The 22,745-nt window shown below is 44.9% G+C and overlaps 1 protein-coding gene across 1 annotated transcript; it reads right to left on the bottom strand.

Annotated features, from left to right (window-relative positions):
- Positions 1 to 313: 313 nt before the first annotated feature.
- On the bottom strand, positions 314 to 19,951 carry LOC138163651 (P2X purinoceptor 3). Its single transcript, XM_069091082.1, has 8 exons — positions 19,477 to 19,951; positions 7,940 to 8,075; positions 7,183 to 7,254; positions 5,320 to 5,383; positions 4,633 to 4,726; positions 4,227 to 4,304; positions 1,704 to 1,845; positions 314 to 454 (listed from the first exon to the last, which is right to left on the bottom strand). The coding sequence occupies exons 1-8, from the start codon at positions 19,593 to 19,595 to the stop codon at positions 314 to 316; spliced, it is 846 nt and encodes a 281-aa protein (XP_068947183.1). The 5' UTR covers positions 19,596 to 19,951.
- Positions 19,952 to 22,745: the final 2,794 nt, after the last annotated feature.

Below are 22,745 nucleotides of genomic sequence, written 5' to 3'. Positions count from 1 at the left end.
CTAACCTCAGTACAGCATCATTCTTTTGTTTTTGAACACAAACGTATAAAGCCAAGTATATACAAATGTATATTGCCCAATAGCTAATTGCAAAAAGACATGAATAGTTTTTAAAAGCAGAAATATAAACAATCAACAATCATATGAGAGTCTGTGCCAAATCACCAATAAGAAAAATGGAAATTGGACTCAGGTTTTCCCTCATGCAGACTTTCCTATGATCCTATAGATTGAGGGCCCTTTATTCCCTATGAACAGCGGGGATGAAGCTACTTGGAAAATTGCACATCTCTGCTCCAACCCCTCCAAGGAATTACCTGAAGTTGTAGCCAGGAGAGACACTGCTCTTCTCAGAGATACCATCGAGCCGGGTGAAGGAGTATTTGGGGATGCACTGATCTGAAGACCTGTCCAAGTCACAGACCCAGCCAATCTTAATGCCCAGGACTCCTCCCTGAGAAGAGAAACCAGACATTGGAACAATGAGGAGGAGGAGACTGACTAGCATTTACATGGTGGTTTGGATTGGCAAAGCATTTCAGAGATGTTTTCTCCTTTAATCCTCACAATAACCCTGTGAGAGTTACTCCTATTTTATAGATGGGGAAACTGAGGCTGGGAGAGGTTAAATAATTGGTTAAATTACATATATATAGGTTAAATTATAACCAGCTCACATAACGAGTATCTGAGCCAGAATTCAAACCCAGCTCTTCTCGATTTCATATCTAATGCTCTCTCTACTAGGTCACCTAGATGGCCTAAATAAATATGAAATAAGAGATAGTTAATAGACTTTTTTTGGTATAAGAACACTCGGATGGGGAAATACAGGTTGGCTCTCACCCCTCCTGGGTCACATAGCCAGTATGTGTCAGCAGTGGGACTTGAACCCATGTCTCTGTATTATACCCCTGTCTCTCAATCATGAACATTCTCATTTTCTCCCAATTTATCTACTCCTCTAGAAGTAATTAGGCAGCATCTTCTTCCCTTCTTTAGATGGGGGATTTGAAGAAAGGGAAATGATTTATCACAAGAACCTCAATAAAGAAGCTCACAGCTAGGCTGAGCCTTCATGACTCTCCAGCTCACAGGACAGGGAGTCCTGACCCACCAACCATATTATGTGAGAGAAAAAGACACCAAGAGGGGCGGCCAGGTGGCTCAGCGAGTAAGAGCACTGGCTCCAGTGTCGGGATGACCTGGATCAAATCCGGGTTCAGATACTCAGCACCACATCCAGAAATAACTGGCCGTGTAACCTTGAGCAAGTTACTTAACCCTGATTGCTTTAAAAAAAAAAAAAGAAGAAAGAATAGAAAGAAAAAGACACCAAGGTATGATCTGGCACAATGCCCAGCAAATAGAAGGTGCTTAATTAATTGTTTCTTGACTAATCTCCATTGTCTGGAGGACCATATGTTTTTTAAACATTCTTGGACATTTTCAATGACAACCACTCTCAAGATAAGGAGTGGGTGTGGTCTAGTCCCTTTCCCCTACTGCTCAGAATGGAAAACAGAGACTGAGATGTATTCAAAAAGATGCTTAAAGAGTAGAGGAAGTTGGTGGGTTGGGGTCTTGCCCCAGGATTCTGGACCACCTCCACTCTCCAGAAACCCATTGGGCCATAGTGTCACGGGCCTCAGGCATTAGAAGAAGTGCTGACACCACATGGGACAAGAGAAAGGAGTCCTCACTGTGTTGGCAAGCTTGGCAAAATCTTGTCCTGCAAACTTGACCACGTCGCCCACCCGAAGGATGGGGCAGAAAGGGGCAGTTTCAGGGTGGAAATGGCATTTCTTTATGTCTGCAGAAGTGAGGTTGGGTAGCAAGTTTCCCCTGGGAAAGAGCAGAAAAAAAGAGAGAAGACAGAGAATCTGGGTGAGTGGAGGAAAATCGGGGGGGGGGGGGTTGATAAGGGACAAAGGGGAAAGTAAGATTTCTACTTAACATCTGCCTGGAGGATTCCTGTGCCAGGGCCAAATCACAGACCATGCCACACAGCCTGAAACAGAACTCCCAGCACAGGACCTGAAGCCAGAGGACAGGAGGATTGGGTGGATTGGGGTGCTGAGACAAGAACATCCCTACTCTTAGCACATCGGGGTAAAGACCAGTTAGAGAAGGAGCAAAAAGCAGCCCATCCCAGCCCCTCCTAAGGGCCTTTTCAGGGCTCGGGGGAGAGGAAGCAAAGATATGAGTAGTTACAGTAGATAATCTGGACACGTTTTCAATCCGTTTAAAGACAGAATTAACCATAGACGGGACATAGAACGTTGGAGTTGGAAGAATATAAAACATCATAGCTGGGAGGGACCTTAGGACAGAGAGCACTGGGCCTGGGAGGGACCTTAGAACAAAATGTCAGAGGGATGTGGTCTGACACAGCAGAAGACACACTGGATTCAGGGTGTTTTGCTACTGGCTTAATCCAAAATTTCCCAGCTGTGTGACTTTGGACAAATCCCTCAACCTCCGTTGGCCAGTTGCTTCTGCTGGAAAATTAAGGTATTGAGCTAGATGGCCTCTGAGGTGCCTTCCAGACTTAGAACTTGGGTCCTGTGAAAAACCTGTAAGGAACTCCTAGACCTGGAATCTAGAATGTCAGAGCTGGAAGGGAGCTTAGGATCTGGCCGCCCTATTGAACTGAGTGAGCCACCCAGAAAAGTTTTGACCACAGTTCATAGACAGCAGATTTGAGTCTAGGCCCCCTCTCTCCAAACCCGGAGTACTTTCCACTATGCCACATGGTCTTTAGTTAAATCAGACCAGAGCAGCCAATTCCAAGAACAGATAATTCAGACCATTTATTTATCTTAAACTAAACTTGTGGAGAGATGCGTTGTTTGTGTTTCCATAAATCTTGGGGGAAATGTGTAAGCAACAGTCATAGCCATTTATAGACCCGTACACAGCCACAACTATGACTGCTCCGAATGAGGCCATAGGACCACATTCTTCCTCTTAGGAATCTTTTGTCATGGCACAGTGCACTGAGTGCCAGGCCTGGAGTCAGGAAAACTCATCTTCATGAGTTCAAGTCCAGCCACAGACACTTACTACCAAGGTGACTCTGGGCAAGTCACTTAACCCTATTTGTCTCCTTCCTCATCTATTAAATCATCTACAGGAGAAAGTATCTTTGCCAAGAAAACCCTAATGGGGTCATGAAGAGTTGCACATGACTGAACAGCAGCTCTCTCTAGCTCCCACAGGACCATGCCAGTCCCTTTCCTGCATCGGGAGAATCTTCCCACAGCCCTTTAACTTGGTGCCTCTCTCCTGGGCTTAGCTCTCCTCGCCTGCTTTTTCCCAGTAATTGAGGTTGGGTCCCTCTCCTAGCACAGCTAGGAAGTGTCAGAGGCCAGATTTGAACTCAGGAAGATGAGAATTCCTCGGGCTGGTCTGGTACTCTATATACTGCTTCACCTAACTGCCCCATCGTCATGTAGAGAGTTACACAAATATTAATATTATTACCGTGGCTGAGTGATTTGGCAATTTGTGACCTTACTCATTGGACTTGGACTTGGAAGGTCTGGGTTTTAATCCTGGCTCTGAGGCTTATCAGCTGTGAGGCCTGGGTCAAAACATTCAATCTCCCCCTACTTTCACTATCTTCTTCACAGGGTAATTGTAGGGAAAGTGAATTGTAAATTGTAAAGCCCTAAGTAAATGAGAGCTGTTGTTTTGTCCAAACCCCAGAGGGCTATGCGCCCAAAAGTATTTGATGATCACTTAGAGCTGGTTCAAGCAAAAGCCCCAAGAGAGGCCTAGGCTGGGGAAGGATGTGAGAAAGGCCTGCTACCTTCCTCAGTCTAAATGATAAGAAAGGACAAAAAGTACAATGGAGGAAGCAAAATGAATGTAACCAGGGGCACCTGTCTTTCTGTCCTCCTGTCTAACTCCAACTTCCTCGATACAGGAAGGGAGATTGGGGAGGAAGCAATGGATCAGTTCTAAGGGGGAAGGTAAGAGAAGGAGAGGGAAGAAGTTGTGGCTTGGACTCTAGGTGGGAAAAACAGGAGAAGGAACAGTAAGCTCGGGATCCAATTTTAGGGGGAAGAGTAAAAGGGGGGAATCTGTGTATTGGGTTCTGGGTAGGGATGATGACGAGAAAGACAGAAGGAAACTGCCCACTGGGTTTTAGGTGTGGCAGATGAGGGGGGAGGTGGGGAGGAAGCTGCTGACTGGGTTCTAGGGTCAGACCAAAGACTCACTTCTCAAAGTCGAAGAGAGGAAAACGGATGCTGTTTTTGATGAAGATGGTGAAGTTCTCAGCTTCCATCATGACGGGCCTGAGGGATGAAAGCAGAACCCTGAGCTCCTCCTAGAGGAGAGGGGAAGTCTACCCCCCTGCCTGGGCGGGGCTAGGGAGCTGATCCCCCAAACCCTGTAGAAATGGGGGCTTTCAGTATTAAAGGGAAACCCTTTTAGAACCTCGGCCCTAGGATGGGAGCACTCAGGGAGGAAAATGGAGGAAAGTCAATAGGCAGGCAAAGGGAAACCCCAAGAGCAGGGACTTCCCAGGGCCTCTACAAGGGCACGTGCTGGGAAGTCAGGGAGTCTGAGGCTAGCTCATCGTCTTCCATCTTGCTCAAGGGGATCAGGAGGCTCAGTTCTTACATCTTCACTGTGTCAACCTCCACAGGACACCAGCCTTGGATCTCACAGGTTTTTAGCTTGGAGCTATAATTCACACAGCGACCAGTGAGAATGCCTGAGAGGAAATAATGACCACATCACCCAGAGATCCATCCCATTGCCCTTTCCCACCTCTCTCCCCACCTATCTGAGCTAGCAAGGTCTGAACTGGGTTATGCTGGAATCAGCCAAACCACTGGAGACAGATAACTACTCAATTGTTCCAATTCTCAGGAATTGGCAAGGACTATGATCTGGGTTAGATTAATTGTTTGATCGATTGTCTAGATCTTAGAAATTACTAACGTAATAATCTACATATAAGTAAATATTTAAGAGAAACTTTAAAGTGTCTCTTAGGTATATATATTTTGGTGGAGGACTGGTTGTTACATATTTACCAGGACACCATAGAAAGACCAGCTGGGGGTGGGGGGGGGGCAGAAGGAGCCAGAATTCTACCTGAGGAGACAGCCACATCTGTCTCTTCCTTCCCCCTGTATTTCTAACCTTGTTAAAAAATGGATAGATTGGTTACCTGGCTCCTTTCTGTCCCAGCTAGTGAAGACTCTGCTGGGCTTAGGTTGTCCCCCAACATAAACTCTGAGTCCTTCCCAGGATTCCCAGCCAGCAGCATCTTGGGCAAGGACAAGGCATGGTCACACTCACCCCCACCAGTGAAGCTCTCGGCGCGGCAGTCCCTGTCTGTGGTGCAGGCATGCTTCTCCTCATTCTGCAGAGACACGACCAGGGGGGAGCCCCTGAGAAGGAGCACTTCTGTCCCCCCACCTCTCAGAACCCCTCAAGGGTTCAGTGGCCAGGCTTCCCACTCCGCCTCTCCTCTGCAGTCTCTCCTTCACACAGTCCCCAATGAGGATCACACCCACCTGAACACATTACTCCTCTGCTGGAAACTTCAGTGGCTCCTCATGGTCTCTGGTCAGTGTTTTAAAGCCCTTCAGAGTTAGGCTACAACCTCTCTTTCAAGACCGATTATCCGTTACCTTCACATAGTCTACATTGCTGCCAGCCTGGCCTCCTTGCTGTCTCTTCCATCTCCCACCTCTGGACCTTTTCATAGCCTGGCCTCCATACCTCAGAAGATCTCCTGCCTCACCTCTGCCTCTCTGAACCCCTGCTTTCCTTTAAAATGCAGCTTCTGCACCATGTCCTCGCCCTAGCTGTTGGGATCCATCTGCCAGGAAATTACTTTGCATTTGCTTTGTTCATACTTTGAAATTGCTTATCTCTGTGTGTATATTCTCCTCCCTAGTCCCCCACCCCATCTCCTCCCTCCAGAATATGAGATCTGTTAGGGCAGTGACCATTTTGTTTTTAATCTGCCTGTCCCCAAAGCCCCAAAGCCTCAGTGCCTTAACTTAGCCTGTCTCAGCCTTAACAAATGCCTTTTGAATTCAATCAGCTGATCTGCAAGCATTTATTGAGTGCCTACTGTTATGTGCGAGGCACCTTTGCTAGGCACTGAGGACACAAAGATATTAAGAAAATGTTCTCTGCCCCAGGGAGCTTACATTGTATCATGGTAGACTATGTGTGCTCATATCATATCATATCATATTGGTTTGCTATATCATATAATAGAGTATATATACATATACATGTGTGTGTATATATATACATATGTATAAAATACAAGATAGTTTTGATGAAAGGGGAGGTGCTGGCTGATTGGAGGTAGGGGAATAAGGAAAGATCTCAGGTAGAAGGTGGCTTTAGAGCTGAGTTTCAAAGGAAATAAGTATTCTAAGAGATGGAGGAAGGAGGGGAAGTTTTTAGGATTGGAGATTGAATTGAGTGAAATCAGTCTTTGTCTCTTTGGAGTGGGCAGAGGTAGGAAAAAGGTTCTTGGCCCCCAGACATGAACCAGGGCTACTGGACCAGTTGCAGAATTCATTTCCCATGACTCTGCTCATGTTTTTAACTACTTTAAACCCTCACTGCTCTGGACTAAGACATTGTCATGGAGAAAAGTGATGGCTGTGATGGTGGGAGCTTTCCAGGTGAAGGGACTTCATAAGCTGGAGAGCAGGGCTAGTCACACATGGGTGTCATTGAAACACACACACACACACACACACACACTCATAGGCCCATAGTCCAGATAAATGTGGCAAATTGAGGCAACTGTGTCTTGCAGACTGAATCCTGCCTCCCCTCTATAATCTCCTTCAGAATTTATTGTAATTCTTGGCTTTGAGCCTACTCTCTCATCACCCACTGCCTCTTGCTTCTGACCTTTTCAGCTCCACAGTCCATCTGGACAAGTCCTTCATCTTGCGTTACTCACACCACATCTCCAACCTCTACATTTGCAGGAACTTCTCCCCAGTAATTTTACTCCTTCCTGTCTAGGCAGTACTGTTGTCCCTATTCAAGTGACATATTTGACAACCTTGCCTTTCTCTTCCTTAAAAGCATACTCTTCTCCCTCCCTTAGCTCACTGATTTACTTCCTTTATTATCGTTTTTGTTATCTCTGTGCCCTTCCTTTCCACCTCCACCTGCTCTCACCTCCGGGCAGAATCCTTGCCTCTGGTTTTCAGTGATGATCAGTTTGGTGATGATAACAAAGACAGAGGTCCCCTTTGGCGTAGAGAGTGGGAGAGAAAAGATGCAATCATAGTTTGAAAAGAACTCACATTTGTAACATCTTACATTACGGTTTTTGAAGTGTTCTCACAGATATGCCAGCCTTTAATCCCCTCCAAACTCCTGGGTTTGAATCCCATCTCTGCAACTTACTAGCTGCATGACCATCACTAAATTACTTCCTCTTTCTGAGCCTCAGTTTCCTCTGTTGCAGAATGGGAATAACAACATCTGAGGTATTTACTTCACAAGGTTGTCATGAGGCTCAAATGAGATATTATATTTATTGTACTTTGTAAAACTTAAAGTCTTTTATAAATGTCCACTATTGGCATTCATATCAGGCAGGGCAACGTTATATCTCTCTAGTACTGGGGAAACTGAGACCCAGAAAGCTTTAGTTACTTACTTAAGAAAATATAAGGCAAAAATTATAACTGAAACCCAGTTTTCCTTATTCTTACTCCAGGGTTTACAATGGCAAGATGCTCACCCATTCCAATAGGTAATTGTCATTCCCTCAAATCTTAGTGTTCTAGGGGGACCTTAATTCAGCCACCTCAAGACTTTCCACTGTCTCTGGCCTAGAGTTCCCCATCAGTTTGCCTCTTTCTCCTCTTTTTGCCCCTAGACTCCCCATTCCCCCCCCCATCCACATGTACTTCAGAAAGGGTTTTACCTGGGGTGGGGTCACATAGTCAGATACATCCATGACTCGATTGGCATAGCGTCCAAAGCCCTTCACCTTGGTCACCACTGAAGACTCAATGGCTGTATCACGTACCTGGTATGCTTTTTCATGTAAGAACACCCACCTGAGGCCAGGAGAGAGGGAGAGAAAGAGGGCCCAAGGTCAACAAATCTAGAGCCCCTCAAACTCGCTACAACCCCAAAGAGATCTCAATGACCACTTTACCAAGTCAACATGTTTTTCCTGTTAAACGTGCAGTGGAATATTTTTAATTTTCAAAAAACAGAAGAAATGCCAGGACAAACGGACCCCTTCTTCACAAGATCACCATGTGATTATTTATACCTTATAATTAGACAAGGGGTCATAAGATTAAGAACTGGAGAAGTCTTTCATGGAATGTGAGTTGGAAAAGAGATTCAACCACCAAGAATCACCTGTATCTGAACCTGAATCACTTCTACAATATTCCCAATGGATGGTCCTTCCAACCCTTGTTCACAGCTCTACAGGAAGGGGAAATTAACTCTTTCTCAGGCAGCCTGTGCCATTTTTTGGGTAGCTCTGATTGATAGCCAGTTCTTCCTTCCATGATGGCTAAATCTTTCTCAGCCCCTCACTTTTCATGTTACTGATGCCTTCCCTCTGGGATTACCTCCTATATGCCTTCTTTCCTTGTTTATACCTCATGTGTACAGAGTTGTTTGAATGTTGTATTCCCCATTAGAATGTGCACTTCTTGAGGTCAGGGACCATATTTTGCTCTCAGTGAGTGACCCTAAGGGGACTTGTTTATATATTCAGTGCTGGGCACAGTACCTGGAACATAGTAGGGGCTTAATAAATGCTTGTTGGTTTGTCTTGTTGACCAAATCTGTTTCTCTCCTACTTCAATTTAGCCAGAAGTTATTAAATTAAGCAGCTACTTTGTACTAAGCACTGGGGATACAAGGTGTTTTTTTAAGCAGCTCCTGCTTTCAAGGAGCTTACATTCTATTGGGGGAAAACATGCAGATAAATAAATAAATTTAAAATGTATGCAAAGCAGATGAAGAAGTGCTTTGATATTGCAAAATTTAAAAGAACCAGCTTGGCCCCAAAGAAGAAATAGTAAAAAAAATACTTCCCTTCTCCTTTGAAGAGATGAGATATGGGGAGGGGGGAGGGTGGGGAATCCATGGAATCCATGGCTGTAAGACATTGCATATTCTGCAGGTTTTAAAAAAATACATACACATATATATGTATATATGTGTGTGTGTATGTATATATATATATATATATATATATATATATAGAGAGAGAGAGAGAGAGAGAGACAGACAGAGAGAGAGAGAGAGACAGAGAGAGAGAGAGACAGAGAGAGAGAGAGAGACAGAGACAGAGACAGAGACAGAGACAGAGAGACAGAGAGAGACAGAGACAGAGAAAGAGAAGTTGGTTTGGCTTATTTTCCCCCTCTTCCTCTTTTTCTTTTAAAAATGGTTATAAGAGGGGTAGCCAGGTGGCGCAGTGAGTAAGAGCTCTGGCCCCAGAGTTGGGATGACCTGGGATCGAATCTGGGCTCAGATACTTAGCACCACACCCAGAAATAACTGGCCGTGTAAACTTGAGGAAGTTACTTAACCCCAATTGCTTTAAAAAAAAAATGGTTATAAGAGAAGGCTCCATAGGAAGGGCAGTGGGAGGAATACAGGAAGAAATTTAGACAATGCAAAAATAAGATGTCAGTAGAATTTATTTTCTTTTAAAAAGGACTTTCAGAACTTATGGGGATAGGAGGATCTCCCAACTTTCTACCACCTAGAGGGAATGCTGGTAATTGAACTGAGTCTTGAAGAGAGCTATGGATTCTGAGACGGAGAAGTGAGGATCTAGAGCATTTCGGGCATGAGAAACAGCCTGGGCAAAGGAAGAGAGGTGGGAAATGGAATAGATCATACAAGGACACAACAAAGATGAAGATGAACACAATGAGATCCAGATTGGATAATTGATTGATCCATGCTCGTGTTGGTAGCAAACACAGCTGGGATTTAAACCCAGGTCCTGTGACCCAAAATCCAAAGTACCACACCGCTATTCAATAGCATCCTTCCTCAAAAGCCACCCAGGACTGACGACAATACTCCAGACTGTGTTCTGACTGGGTCTAGAGGACACATGGTCTGGCTCATCTATTTCTTCCCACTCACTTTATGGATCAGTGACCGAAGCCCAAGGCAGTATATTGACTTCCTTAAGGCAATCAGTTAGTTAATAGATGAGGAAACTGAGGCCCTGAGAGAAGGAACTTGCCTTTAGTTACACAGGTAGAAAGTAGCCCAGCGGGATTTGAATCCAGGTTTCCCTGACTCCCAGTTCAGGTTTCTTCTCCTTCCAATATGTTGCCTCTCCAGTCTTCCTTCTGATTGGTTGCTTACATGTTGGAGGTCTCTAAGGTAGAAAGAGAAATGCTGGACATTTCGGCTGCTTCTCTTGGACTGTTTAGAAAGTCTGGGAAAGCATGTACCTAGTCCAGAGGAAGTGGGACAGTTGAGTAGGCTTAAAACAGTCATGGTTTACACTGTGTGATCACTGACTCTGATGAACTCGGCTCTTCTCAGCAATCCAGGGATCTAAGACAATTCCAAGAGGCTCATGATGGAAAGTGCTCTCCACATCCAGAGAAAGAACTCGGGAGTCTGCATGAAGATGGAAGCGCACTGTTTGCTCTTCTTTTCTTTGGTTGTTTTGATTTGTTGCTTCTTTTTCATGGTTCCTCCTGTTAGTTCTAAGTCTTCTTTATATCATGATTAATGTGAAAACATGTTTAACATGATTGAAGAAGTAGAGTCTGGATCAGATTGCCCACCATCTTGGGGAGGGGCGAGGAGATGAAGGGGAGAAAATTTAAAACTCAAAATCTTAGGGAAGCGAATGTTAAAAATGAAAAAAAATTATTAAAAAAAAAAGCCTGAAGCACTAAAACAAACAAACCAGTCATAGGTTGTGAATGATCTCAGCCAAACTGCTGTTGGGTGCATGGGTTTGGGCTGTAGTTTGTAAGATTGTGAAAAGGGAAGAGCGCTCCCCAGAGCTTGGTACCTTCTTTGCAATTAGTCTGTAGTCTTGCTGTATTGCCAAGAGCAGAGAGGTTAAATGAATTATCCAAGGTCACAGTCCTCTATCTGTTGAACCCAGGTCTTTCTGAGTCCAAGGTCAGCTTTAAGTTTTGTACCTGGGAAGCACTTCAAAAGTGATTGCTGAATTGAAATAAATTGAATTGAGGCTCAGTAAACCATCTTATGCAGATGTACTAGTGGGTGAGATGCTAAGAATGGGGCTGGGGAGAGGAGAGGTGGTCAAGTCCATGGTGATAGATCAAGGCTCAGCTTCCAAAAGATACCAAAGAACCATGTCCTGGAAGACAGGTCCCTTTAGGGTCGCTCACAGATTCTATTAGTCATCACTGGAAAGAATCTTAGAACTTAGAATGTTGGAGATGGGATTTCATGTGAGACTAGATGACCAGATATACATCTAGAGTTGGATGGTACCCCAAAGGCCTTGTCCCTCAAACCCCTTTTTTATAGCTGAGAAACCTGAGACCCAAAGAAGTCAAATGCCTTGCCCTAAGTCACTCTGCTAGTATGTATCTGAGACAGGGTATGAATCCAATAAGTTCAAATCTGGCCTCAGACACTAGCTGGGTGACTCTGTGCAAGTCAATTAACCTTTTTTGCCTCAGTTTTCTCTTATGTCAAATAAACTTGAGGAAGAAATGGCAAACCCTTCCAGTATGTTTTCCAAGAAAACCCCAAACGGGGTCACAAAGAGTCAGACATAACTAAAACAAGTCAACACCAACTTCCTGACTCCAGGTCTAACAGTGAATGGAGAGGACAAACATCTAGATCTCCACATGATGGGACCCTTAGCTCTTTTAGGATATTCATGTGCTGGGGCCCTGACCTCAGTGCATCCAGGAGGAAAAGGTGGAAGGAGGTGTTAAGCCTGGGCTCCCCCCGACTTCAACACAATCTAAATTCCAACACAGGACTTGGGGGAATGAGGAGCAGGGAGGAGGAAGCAAAGATCTGGGAGACAGAGAGCCTTGCCCGAGGGTGAGGTGATCAGGGTCACAGAGGGAAGGGGCAGGGAGCTTGACCTTTTCCTGGCAAATTGAAAGGATGCCAGGGTGGTAGAGGCAAACTTCAGGATTTGAAGGCCTGATTCCTTGGTCAGTGCTGCCACCCAGTGGCCGCTGACTTCCTCTGCTCTGGTCGGTCTTCATTTTGCCTTCTTGTAACCACCCTCCCCTAGAATGGATGTTGGATTTCAGAATGCTCAGCCTGAAGAAGAGGGACTCCCCTGAAATAATTTCCCTCCCCCACTTCCTGCCCACAGTTTCTCCCCCACCTTTAAGGACCACCAAGTGGTGGAGAAACCGCTGCCCGCAGCGGCTCAAACTATTGGTTCTATGATGCATAGTGAAAAGTCTCATCATTTGAAAAAACCCCAAGCACTCAGCTGAGATGTCCCAGTGCTCTGCTTCCAGCCCCTTCCCTGAAACATTTCCTCCTTCTTCACAAGGCACACCATTCCGGACTCCTTTGTCTATTCCATCGGATGCATTTATTAAGCACCCACTTGGGGACACTCGTGTTCTTGGTCCTGGGGATACAAAGGCAAACAGAATGCCAACTCTGCCCACTCTCAAAGTGGTTCTGTTTTACATACTGGGAAAAAATAAGGCCTGGGCAGACAAATAAATACAAAATATACACAGATCCGAAGCAAATTGATTTGAGGTGGGGCTCAGTAATTGCAAGGAGATGGAGATCAGACTTAGAGTAAGCAGGATTTGAACTAAGCTGAAGCCTCTCCCTTTTCCAATTCTTTCTCTACATAGCTGCCAGAGTTGTATTGCTGATCATGTCACTCCCTTGCTTACTTCCCCTAGCTCCCTGTTAACTTTAGGATGAAATACAAACTTTTCTGTTTGGTGCAGAAAGCCTTTTACAACCTTGCTACAGCTTATTACTCATTATTATTACTTATTACATTATCATGTCTATTACTGAACTTCAGGAATTCTATAGTGCAGATAAACTGACCCTCTTACCATTCTTTGTATACAACGTCCTATCTCCCCTCTCTTGTCCCTTTGCACAGGCTGTCCCTCGTGCCTGGAATGCACTCCCTCCCCGAATCAACATTTTAGAATTCTTGGCTCCTTTTAAAGCTCATTGATTCCACACCGCCCCCATCATACCACTCCATCCAGGAAATTAATTTGGATTAACTTTACATACATTTTGTATATGTTTGCATCTGTATTTGTTGTTTCTTCTGATAGAGGAGAAGCTATTCTGAGAGTTAGGAATGTTTCATTTTTTGTCTTGTATTTAGTCCGGTGCCTGATGCTTCATCAATATTTGTTCTGAAAGGAGCAGAGGTGTGGAAGTAGAGCATTCTGGGCATGGGAGAAGCCTATGCAAAAACAGAGAGATGGGAGATGGGATGTCTTGTACAGGAAACAGTTAAGTCGGGCTGAATTGTAGAAGTGTGTGGGAGAGAGTAATATGTAATCAATGGGAAAAGACAGACTGGAGCCATATTACAAAGGCCTTTTAAATGCTAAACAGAGGAGTTTGGGATTTATCTTAGAGGCAACAGGAGAGTCCCTGAAATGGTTTTCTTAAGCAGGGAAGGGAGACACGGTCAGGCCTGTGCTTTGGAAATTTTGGCAACGATGTGGAATGTGGGTGGGAGAAGGGAGAAGCTGGATGCTGGTGAACCCATTAAGAGGCTGTTACCAATAGTTAACACAATAGGTAAAAAGGGCCTGAATCAGGATGGTTTTCATAACAGTGGAAAGAGGAGATGGATGGGAATGATTTTGTGGGAGGAGAATCAATGAAACTTGGCAAATGAATGGGTATGTGGAGTGAGCCAGAGAGAGACATCAAGGACGATTCCTAATTTGCTAACTTGAGTGAGTGGAAGAATGGTAATGTCATTGGTAGAAATAGGAAAGTGAGTTTAGGATGGGGAGGGGAGTCTTAACCTGGGGGTCTAAGAATTTCAGGAGATCTGTGGACAGGGATGGGTGAATTATATCTTTATTTTCACAGATATTTAAAATTTAGCATTTCCTTCAATTATGAATTTGGATGGGAAAAACCATTATTCTAAGAAGGGCCTCCCCATTCTGCCAAATGTGTCCATGACCCAAAAAGGTTTAATGGTAAAGATGAGTGAGTTGTTTTTCGTTGACCATTCCTTTCTTCTGGTTCCCTCAGTCCTGTTTGAGCTGTTCATCCCATCTCCTTTGAAGAGCTCCTGTATGCCCACTTCTTTGGGAACAACCTTCCCAGGGCAGTCAGGATTCCATGAAGATATTTGGACAATTTCTTAACTTGTGGTTTTATATCATGGCCATCCCCAAAGGTATAGTAATACTAAACATTTATATAGTTTGCAAAGTGCTTTACAAAAATGATCTCACTAGAGTCTCATAATGATCTTAGAGGAAGTCAGGCACTGCATTGGATAGACGGGGCTGAACTTGGAGTCCAAAAGTTCTGAGTTCAAATCTAGCCTCAGACACTTCCAAGTTGGGTGATCCTGGGCAAGTCATTTGACCTCTGCCTGCCTGTTTCCTTCTCTGTGAAATAGGCAATAATAATAGAACTTATCTCTCAGTATTATTGTAAAAGTTCAAATGATACAATATCTGTAAAGCACTTAGTACAACCCCTGGTTCCTTCATCATCATCATCATGAGACTAACACTATAGGTGTTATCAACCCCATCCACCATTTTACCAATTAAGAAAACTGAGACTCAGAGAAGTTAAGTAACTTACCTAAAGTCACACAGCCAATGAATGAGCCTAGAAGCAGGGGTAAAACCCAGCTCATCTGGTTCCAGTTCCAGTCCTCTTTCCAGTGATACCCACACATTCCTACAAGGTCTTCATCCTTACCCTCTGTCCAGTAACAGTTTAGGTTAAGGGCCTGTATCCACTTTGGCCCCACCTCCTTCTTGGCTTCCTTTCACTGTCTAACAAAGAATCTCCCTGGCATAGCCATGTTTCAGGAGAAAGAGCCTAGGGACTTTGAGTTGTAAATAACCAATCACTTTCACAGCCCTCTACCTCCAGGGTGCTTCTGAATGGCCCAGAGGGGTATGTGGAAAGGGAGCCTTAGTGATCAAGGCTGGTTGCCATCACTAGCTAGCTGTGAAATAACAAATTGTAGACTTTTAGTGGTCCCACAGGGACCCACAATAGCAGCCAGGCAGTTCCAAACCTGGGATGTTTCATTTCCAGGACAGAAAGGCTGATCCTGTCCCTTAAAGCCAGAGGCAAAGAGATGGTACAGGCCTAAGTGTAGAGTTATTGGAAATTCCCCCACTGTTCTGACTTAATATTTTATTCTCTTGTTCCTGGTTTATTATTTATACAGCGGAAGGCGGGTGGCGGCTCTTTAGCAAGCGGGGAATGCAGGAGGAAGTAGCCCATAATAGGCTATTCAGAACCCTCCTATCCCTTCCCCAGTGTGAATCTGAGGAGGCTTTGGAGAATGTATTAGGGAGCTGGGGTCTGGGGAGACAGAGAGAATGGGAGCTGCGAGAGGAAAAGCTGGATCACAGAAGAGAAGAGTATAAGGCAATCCGGCGAGTAAAGAAAATGGAGCAGGGAAGGAAAGAGTGCAAGAGCCAGCTGGGTAAAGGACTTACATCAGGTCTTATTCTGGTGAATGGGGTGATGATGGAAGGACTTTAGAGGGGTGGTTAGGCTCTGAGATGCGACACCTGTAGGCACCTGGGCCTCTTGGCCACTAAGTGGCGCCGTGATAGAATGTTGGACCTGAGCTCAGACACTCCCTAGCTGGGCAATCCTGGGTAAATGATTATGCCTCTGTTTGCCTCAGTTTCCTTCTTTGAAAATGGGAAATAATAATAATAGCACCCAGCTCTCAGGATTATCATGAGGATAAAATGAGATAATATATGTAAAGCACTTTGTAAACCTTATGGCACTATATGAATGCCAGTTATAGCTAGCTACATGTAGATGGAAGATTCTCCACCAAGATGGTCAGAAGAATTCTCAAGATTGTGCCAGGCAGTTATTCAGAATTTATTTATTAAGTGCCTACTGTGTGCACAGACTATGTCAGGGCAGCCTGACATAGTCACTCTGAATTCTGTCTCTGACACATAGTGACTGTGTGACCATGGACAAGCCATTTAATCTCCTAGGGTTTCAGGGAATTCTGTAAAGGTTATAAATTATGTCTAGAGTTGCTTAGCTTCCCCAGTGAGCAGTTTCCACATTGAAGTCCTCCACACTGGGGAATTTGAAGACACTCCTCCCCCTCACCCAAAAAAAAGAAGAGAAGAGGAGGAGACAGAGTGACTATGAAGACAGTGTCCTGGCAGCTTAAATTTGAATGATCGGAGGGATGCCACATAGCCATGTTGCAGTGTAAGGTTTAGAGCTGAAAGGCTGCTTAAAGGATCATCTTCTCTAAACCTCCCCCCACTCCTCATCCTCACCCCCATTTAATAGATGAAGAATTGAGGCCCAGAGGTGAAGTCATTTGTCTTTCAACTATCTGATCCTTCCTTGGGGAAGATCCAGACCTGTGATTTCCATCATGTGTGTGGGGAACTCCAGGTATGTAAACTCCTTCCCTGTGAGACAGGTCAGTGAGTCTTCTATAAGTTGGAGAGCTGCCTCTAGGGCTGGGACTGTGGTTACTCTGCCAGTATGTGTCAGAGGCAGACCTTGAACCCATGCCTTTGTGACTCCAAGTCTGATCTGTTAATCACATGACTGACTCTTGGCCTTACACATTCTAGGTACTTAATGGATGGACCAGGCTTGTAAATTGATTCACTTTGTCTTTGGAGGTATTCTTCCAAGTCGAGTGCTAATCTTTGTATGAGGGCAGAAACAAATGCCCTCCCTGGGTATTTTGCCCTTCCTGCTGTCCTTCTCCTCCCCACCCTCATAATAATAGCCCAGATTTACATGGCAATATAAAATTTGCTAAGTGGGGCGGCCAGGTAGCACAATGAGTAAGAGCACCAGCTCCAGTGTTGGGATGACCTGGGGATCAGATCCCAGGCTCAGACACTTAGCACCCACCCAGAAACACCTGGCCATGTAACCTTGAGCAAGTTACTTAACCCCAATTGCTTAGGGGCGGCCAGGTGGCTCAACGAGTAAGACCGGCTCCAGTGTCGGGATGACCTGGGGATCAAATCAAATACTCAGCACCACACCCAGAAATAACTGGCCGTGTAATCTTGAGCAAGTTACTTAACCCTGATTGCTTTAAAAAAAAATTAGCTAAGCACTTTATATAAGCTACCTTATTTGATTTACAGATGAGGAAATTGTGACTTGCCCAGAGTAAAACAACCAGGAAGTGTGTGCAGGGGAAGAGAAGCTGCAGCCTCGAGGCCACATGGTCCTCTAGGTCCTCAAGTGCGGCCCTTTGACTGAATCCAAACTCCACAGAACAAATCCCCTTAATAAAAGGATTTGTGCTGTAAAACTTGGATTCGGCCAAAAGGCTGCACCCAGGTACCCTAGAAGGCCACATGTGGCCTCGAGGCTGCAGGTTCCCACCCCTTGCTAGGGTAAGATTTGAACTTAGTTCTTCCTGACTCCAAGTTCAGTGTTGTACCCAATGGGCCCCCTCACTGCTTCAGGCACCCTCCTATCCCTTCCCCAGTGTGAATCTGAGGAGGCTTTGGACAATGTATTAGGGAGCTGGGTCTGGGGAGACAGAGAGAATGGGAGCTGCGAGAGGAAAAGCTGGATCACAGAAGAGAAGAGTAACAGTTTAGGTTGAGGGCCTGGATACACTTTGGCCTAGATTCCAGCTTTTCCCTTCCTTTCTCCATCATCATCTTTTAAGGGCTAGAGGTCAGTTGGCCTTCCTCCTGCTTCTTCCTGAGGGGGAGGTGTTCTGGCTTCTGCACATCAAACCCCATCCATCTCTGGCTCTGACAGATCCCCATGGGGCGGCCCATTCCAGTTACATCAATACACTCAGCCCAGTCCTCTCCCCTCCCCCAGCTTGGTGTAGTAGCACTGTCTCTCTCTCACACTCACACTCACACACACACACACACACACACACACACACACACACACACACACTAGTGTACCTACCACCCTCCTTCCATGGATGAGCACAGTTTCTCATACACTCTCAGATGCACTCACATTTGGAAATGCTCACACAAACACATACCTGTCCTTATATACTAATGACCTCAAACACAGACTCATACCAACAGATGCCTCAACATGCATCCCAGCAACTTTACACGTTCCTCCAACCTTCTGAACATAAGGGAGCACACCCAACCCTGAGTGCTTTCTCCTCTTCTTCTCAGGGCCCCTCCCCCTCTTCTCACCTCCCAAAGATGAAGGGTCTAGTTCGAGAGGTACAACCACCCAGTCTGACAAGGACCTCTCCGGAGATTAGCTTGTGATTTTTACACCGCAGTGGCCCGTGGAGCAGGTGGATGCCATTCAGTCTGCCAGGAGCCCTTTAGCATGGGGTGGGGTTGGCTCCCAAAGACCTCGAATCTCCCAAAGGGGGATCGATCAGAACTCTGCCATCACTCCTTCCAGGATATGGGAATGAGCACACATGAGATGGATGTTTTTTTGATAAGTATGATAATTTCCTGTTTCCTAAGGACTAAATAGAGGAACACAGTAACTATAGGAATTGCCTCTCAACCCAGCCTCCTTCCTCCCCTTCTTAGCAACTCTGCCTATGCCTAATGGTTATTACGCCTATGTGCCCTAGGGCATGTCTTCCCCAAGGGGCAGCTCTCATCTCCTGTAGTTCCCAGACAAGGGCAAAGAATGCTTTGACTTCTTTAACACACCCCTGTTCCTCCTCATTCCCACCCCTACCCCCTGTGAAGTAAGTTTCCCTTACTTTCATCAGCTTTCCCTTCATTCTTGCTTCTTACCAGAGAAGGCAATTGCCAGTTCTATTTAGAATTCTTTCCACTCTGTTTTCAGCCCCGGATCCTTCCCACCCCTACCTCACTCCATTGCCGTCTTCCCCCATTTTCTTGCCTGACATTCTGACCTGGCCTTGAGACACATCTGGGGGCTCCTTCCCACTTCCCATTCACCAAGGACTTTTTTCTTCTTCTTTTCGGGAGTTTTAGGGTTTGTGCCTATTTCCTGGTACAGGAGATGAGGAAGGGATAAGACAAGACATGTAAAGGAACTCTAACCCCAGAGAAGGGGTACAATTTGAACCTCAGTCCTCAAAACGTGCAGAGACAAGGCTCCAAACTGGGTATGTGACTTGTTCTTTCAGAACCTCTCTCCTGGGATGAAGGTCCTCCCTCCTGAAAGAGGAGATGCCTTGAAGGATGAATCAAAGCAATGGGGGTGAAGAGAGGTGAGAAGGAAAAGAACACCCATCCCTAATTTAATAGGGACAGAGCTGCCCCACACCCCATTAGGCTGGTAGCACATACTCACCCCACAAAGTAAGAGATGATGAGAAGCTGTACAGCCCGATTGATAATCCCAATGGTCCAGCTCTTCACCACGACTGATTTGGTGGTCTCATAGGTGAAGAAGTCTGAGATGCAGTTCATATTGAGAAAGCTGAGAAGCTGTTTGGGGGAAGTCAGAAGCAGCTGCCCCTGAATCAGAGACTGAGAGCAGCACCCTGGACGGTGAAGGTCTCGGGCAGAGAGGGTGAAGGAGACAGTAAAGAGCAGGATTTAGTGAGGGGGCAGGAAGCCCTTTAAGCCAGGAAACCCTAGCACTTGCCCTGTCTCAGCTCCCTGGCCACTCAGGCTGGTTAGAGCCCAGGGCGGGGACCCCTCTTTTTGTTCCATCTCCACCCCCCTCAATGATGTCACAGGGGGGTGGGTGGGTTCGGAAGTATCTCCAATCCTGGATTCGGAATTGATGGTCTTGGCCCTCTGGGACTTCTGATTTATCTACACTGTACAGTGCCTCTGTTCCATCCCTGGCAGCTTTGCTCCTGCCTCTCCATTCTCCCCCATTAGACTAAGTCTAATATTTCTTTCCATCTCTCCAAGTATCTAGTACACTCAGTTGCATAAAATATGTGTTTAATTAATATCTGTTGAATGAATGAATGAATGTTTCATGCCCTTTATGCTTGTCCTACACATTTCATCTCCCTGAAACTCTAAATACGACTAATAATTTCCATTCACTACCCTGCAGGCTTCCTTATCTTACTGTTCAAGCATATCAGAAGGAATCCTGAGAACGTTGCTATGGATTATGGAGTCCTGGATGAGAAATCCCCCTCACCGCAAAATACAGGGGCACAGCTGCTATTGTGAATTAGAAGTTAGGTCTGGATTTGGGAAATGGCTGACCGAATAAGGTGATTTTGTCTGAGAACAACCTCTTTGTTTCTGAACTTTGGCTTAGAATGTAGGAAGGATGGGCTCTTGGCCAGCGATGGAGTGCGCCTAATGAGGTACAGTAAAAATGTATGTATCTGCAGTTTTCTAGAACCTGACAGACAAGCTTCAAGCTGAAAACTGAAGGGAAAGGAGAAAACTGTTCATCTAGATCTGACTGGCCAGACATCACAGAGAATAGAAGGTATGATATAGGAAGACTATTAGCAAAAAGACAGGAGACTAAGTATTCTAAGTATGCCCAAGAAGAATACAATGCAGCAAGAATAAAATATGGCATCTATACACAAATGTGCAAAGTATAGGTAATAAATAGAATAAAGTAGGGAACCAAATTCAAGGAGGCACATTTGACTTCCAAAGAAACAAAAACACAATTGGAACCTGGAAGAAAAGGAGGCACTATCTAAAGAGACATGATGTGGGGAATTCTCTGATCAACTTAGATTTTTAAAAAGACGCGAACATAAAAAAGAAAAAAAAAAGACATGAACAGGAGATAGGATGGATTGATGAAGAACTGCAAATGACTTAGCCATTCTCAGTAATATAATGATCCAATATAAGGACAGGTAACTAGGAATGAATAAGAATGACTGTATTGGAAGTGTAGGAAGAGTGTCCAGTGTGCGAAAGGTCTGAATGATCTAAGGATGATGATAAATACAAAGGAGAAGACAAAGGGGCTTTTTAAGCTATTTGGGGGATATGAGGAGCATTAAAAAAAGGATAAGCACAATACTCAGATGATGATAATGGATCACAGAGATAAAGGGAGAACTACTCAAATTGAATTTCGCTTTTAGTCTCTGCCAAGGAAAGAGATACTTAGAGTGGGAAGGAATAGATTCTTAATTAACAGGGACTTGCAACTTAAGGTAAGTGAGGGCATGGCAAGGGAGATACATTCAGTGAAGTGCAGTCACCAGTCTGGATAAACTGAAATCCAGGGCACTGAAGATACAGAAAGACAAGCTGTTGGTTGAAGTCCTTGTCAGCATGGCGGATTAAAGAAGATCTATGAGATGAGAGCAGCTGTTATTTGAATGATCAGACCCAAAGAATATTTATGAATGGGTCAATATCCACTTTCAGGGCTCTCTCTAGTGGAATTCCTTAGGGATCTGTGCTTGGCCCTGTCCTGGACAACATGTTTATTTCGATGGCATTTATACAGCTGGAATGTGGAAGGGATAACTTACATGTTAGATGCCAGAGTCCAGTCCTAAAAAAGATGCTAATGCCCCTGTTGGTTAGAATCTAATAAGATGAAATTGAATTAGGATAAATGTAAAGTTCTACATCTGGGTTGGAAACCAATTTTGTAAGTACAGTACAGGATGGGGGGGGGACTTTCTAAAATCCTCTCGGGGAGGGGAACTTTAGGAATGGAAACCTGGGTGGGAGTCAATGGTGTGACCCAGAGGCCAAATAAGCTAATATGATCTCAGAATGTGTTCTGAGTTCCAGAATAACAGGATTAATTACCCTGCCTCATTCTGCCCATATCAAACCACATCTGGGACAGCATGTTTTTTTGGGAGTATTGACAAACTGAGGGATGTCCTGAGAAGAGGGACAAAGACATAGGGGGTCCTGAAGACCGATTAAGGGAATCTAGAATGGTTAGCCTGGAGAAGAGAAGACAAGTGTCTAGGAGGATGAGACTGGTTTTACTTGGTTCCAAAGAACGGTACAAGCACCAATGGATGGGATTTGCAGGGAGGCAGATTTAGGCTTGATGTAAAGAAAAACTTGGGTGTCCTCAGGAAGCAATGGTACTGACCTAGCCACTACACTCTTTTATAAATGAGTTAACTGAAGCCCAGGAAGCTGATCACACAGGTAGTAACTGGCAGGGCTGGGATTCACACTCAGGTCCTGCAACTCCTCATTTATTCCTTGCCCTTTCTACCACATCAGGCTACCTCCTGTGTAGCCAAGGGGATTCCTGTTCAGGTGGTGGTAGGATTAGATGGCATCTGAGGTCTCTTCCAACTCTGAGGTTCTGATTCTGTGGAGACCTAGCTCTTATCCCACTTCTGCCCACTTAGTACCTGAGTGACCTTGGAAAAGTCCCTTAAACTTTCTGAGTCTCAGTTTCCTCATCTCCAAAATTATTGAACCAAGTAACCTATAAAGTTCATAATAGCTGTAAATCCAATGATGCTGTGATTAGTTCTCCCCTGAGTGGAACAAATTGTGGTATTCGTGTAATACAATACTATAATCCAATTACAGATATGTGTGAGGAATACAGAGAAATTGTTATGAAATAATACACAGTGAAAAAAGAAGATCCAGAGCAATGGTGTCCACACAGACTATAATGATATGAGG

This window comes from Petaurus breviceps, unplaced genomic scaffold (assembly GCF_028583685.1).
Source record: "Petaurus breviceps papuanus isolate PSGF00001 unplaced genomic scaffold, PetGlider_PUasm1.0 188, whole genome shotgun sequence".
In the NCBI taxonomy this organism is placed as follows: Eukaryota; Metazoa; Chordata; class Mammalia; order Diprotodontia; family Petauridae; genus Petaurus; species Petaurus breviceps.
This window is presented reverse-complemented; position numbering and strand designations above follow the sequence as displayed.

Excerpts from the sequence above, each read along its gene's own strand:
- LOC138163651 (XM_069091082.1), bottom strand. The coding sequence starts at position 19,595 with ATGAACTGCATCTCAGACTTCTTCACCTATGAGACCACCAAATCAGTC. Across the intron at positions 8,076-19,476 it reads ATCATCTCTTACTTTGTGGG|GTGGGTGTTCTTACATGAAA; the intron begins GTGAGTATGTGC and ends TCCTGGCCTCAG. Across the intron at positions 4,305-4,632 it reads GAGGTTGACACAGTGAAGAT|GCCCGTCATGATGGAAGCTG; the intron begins GTAAGAACTGAG and ends TTCATCCCTCAG.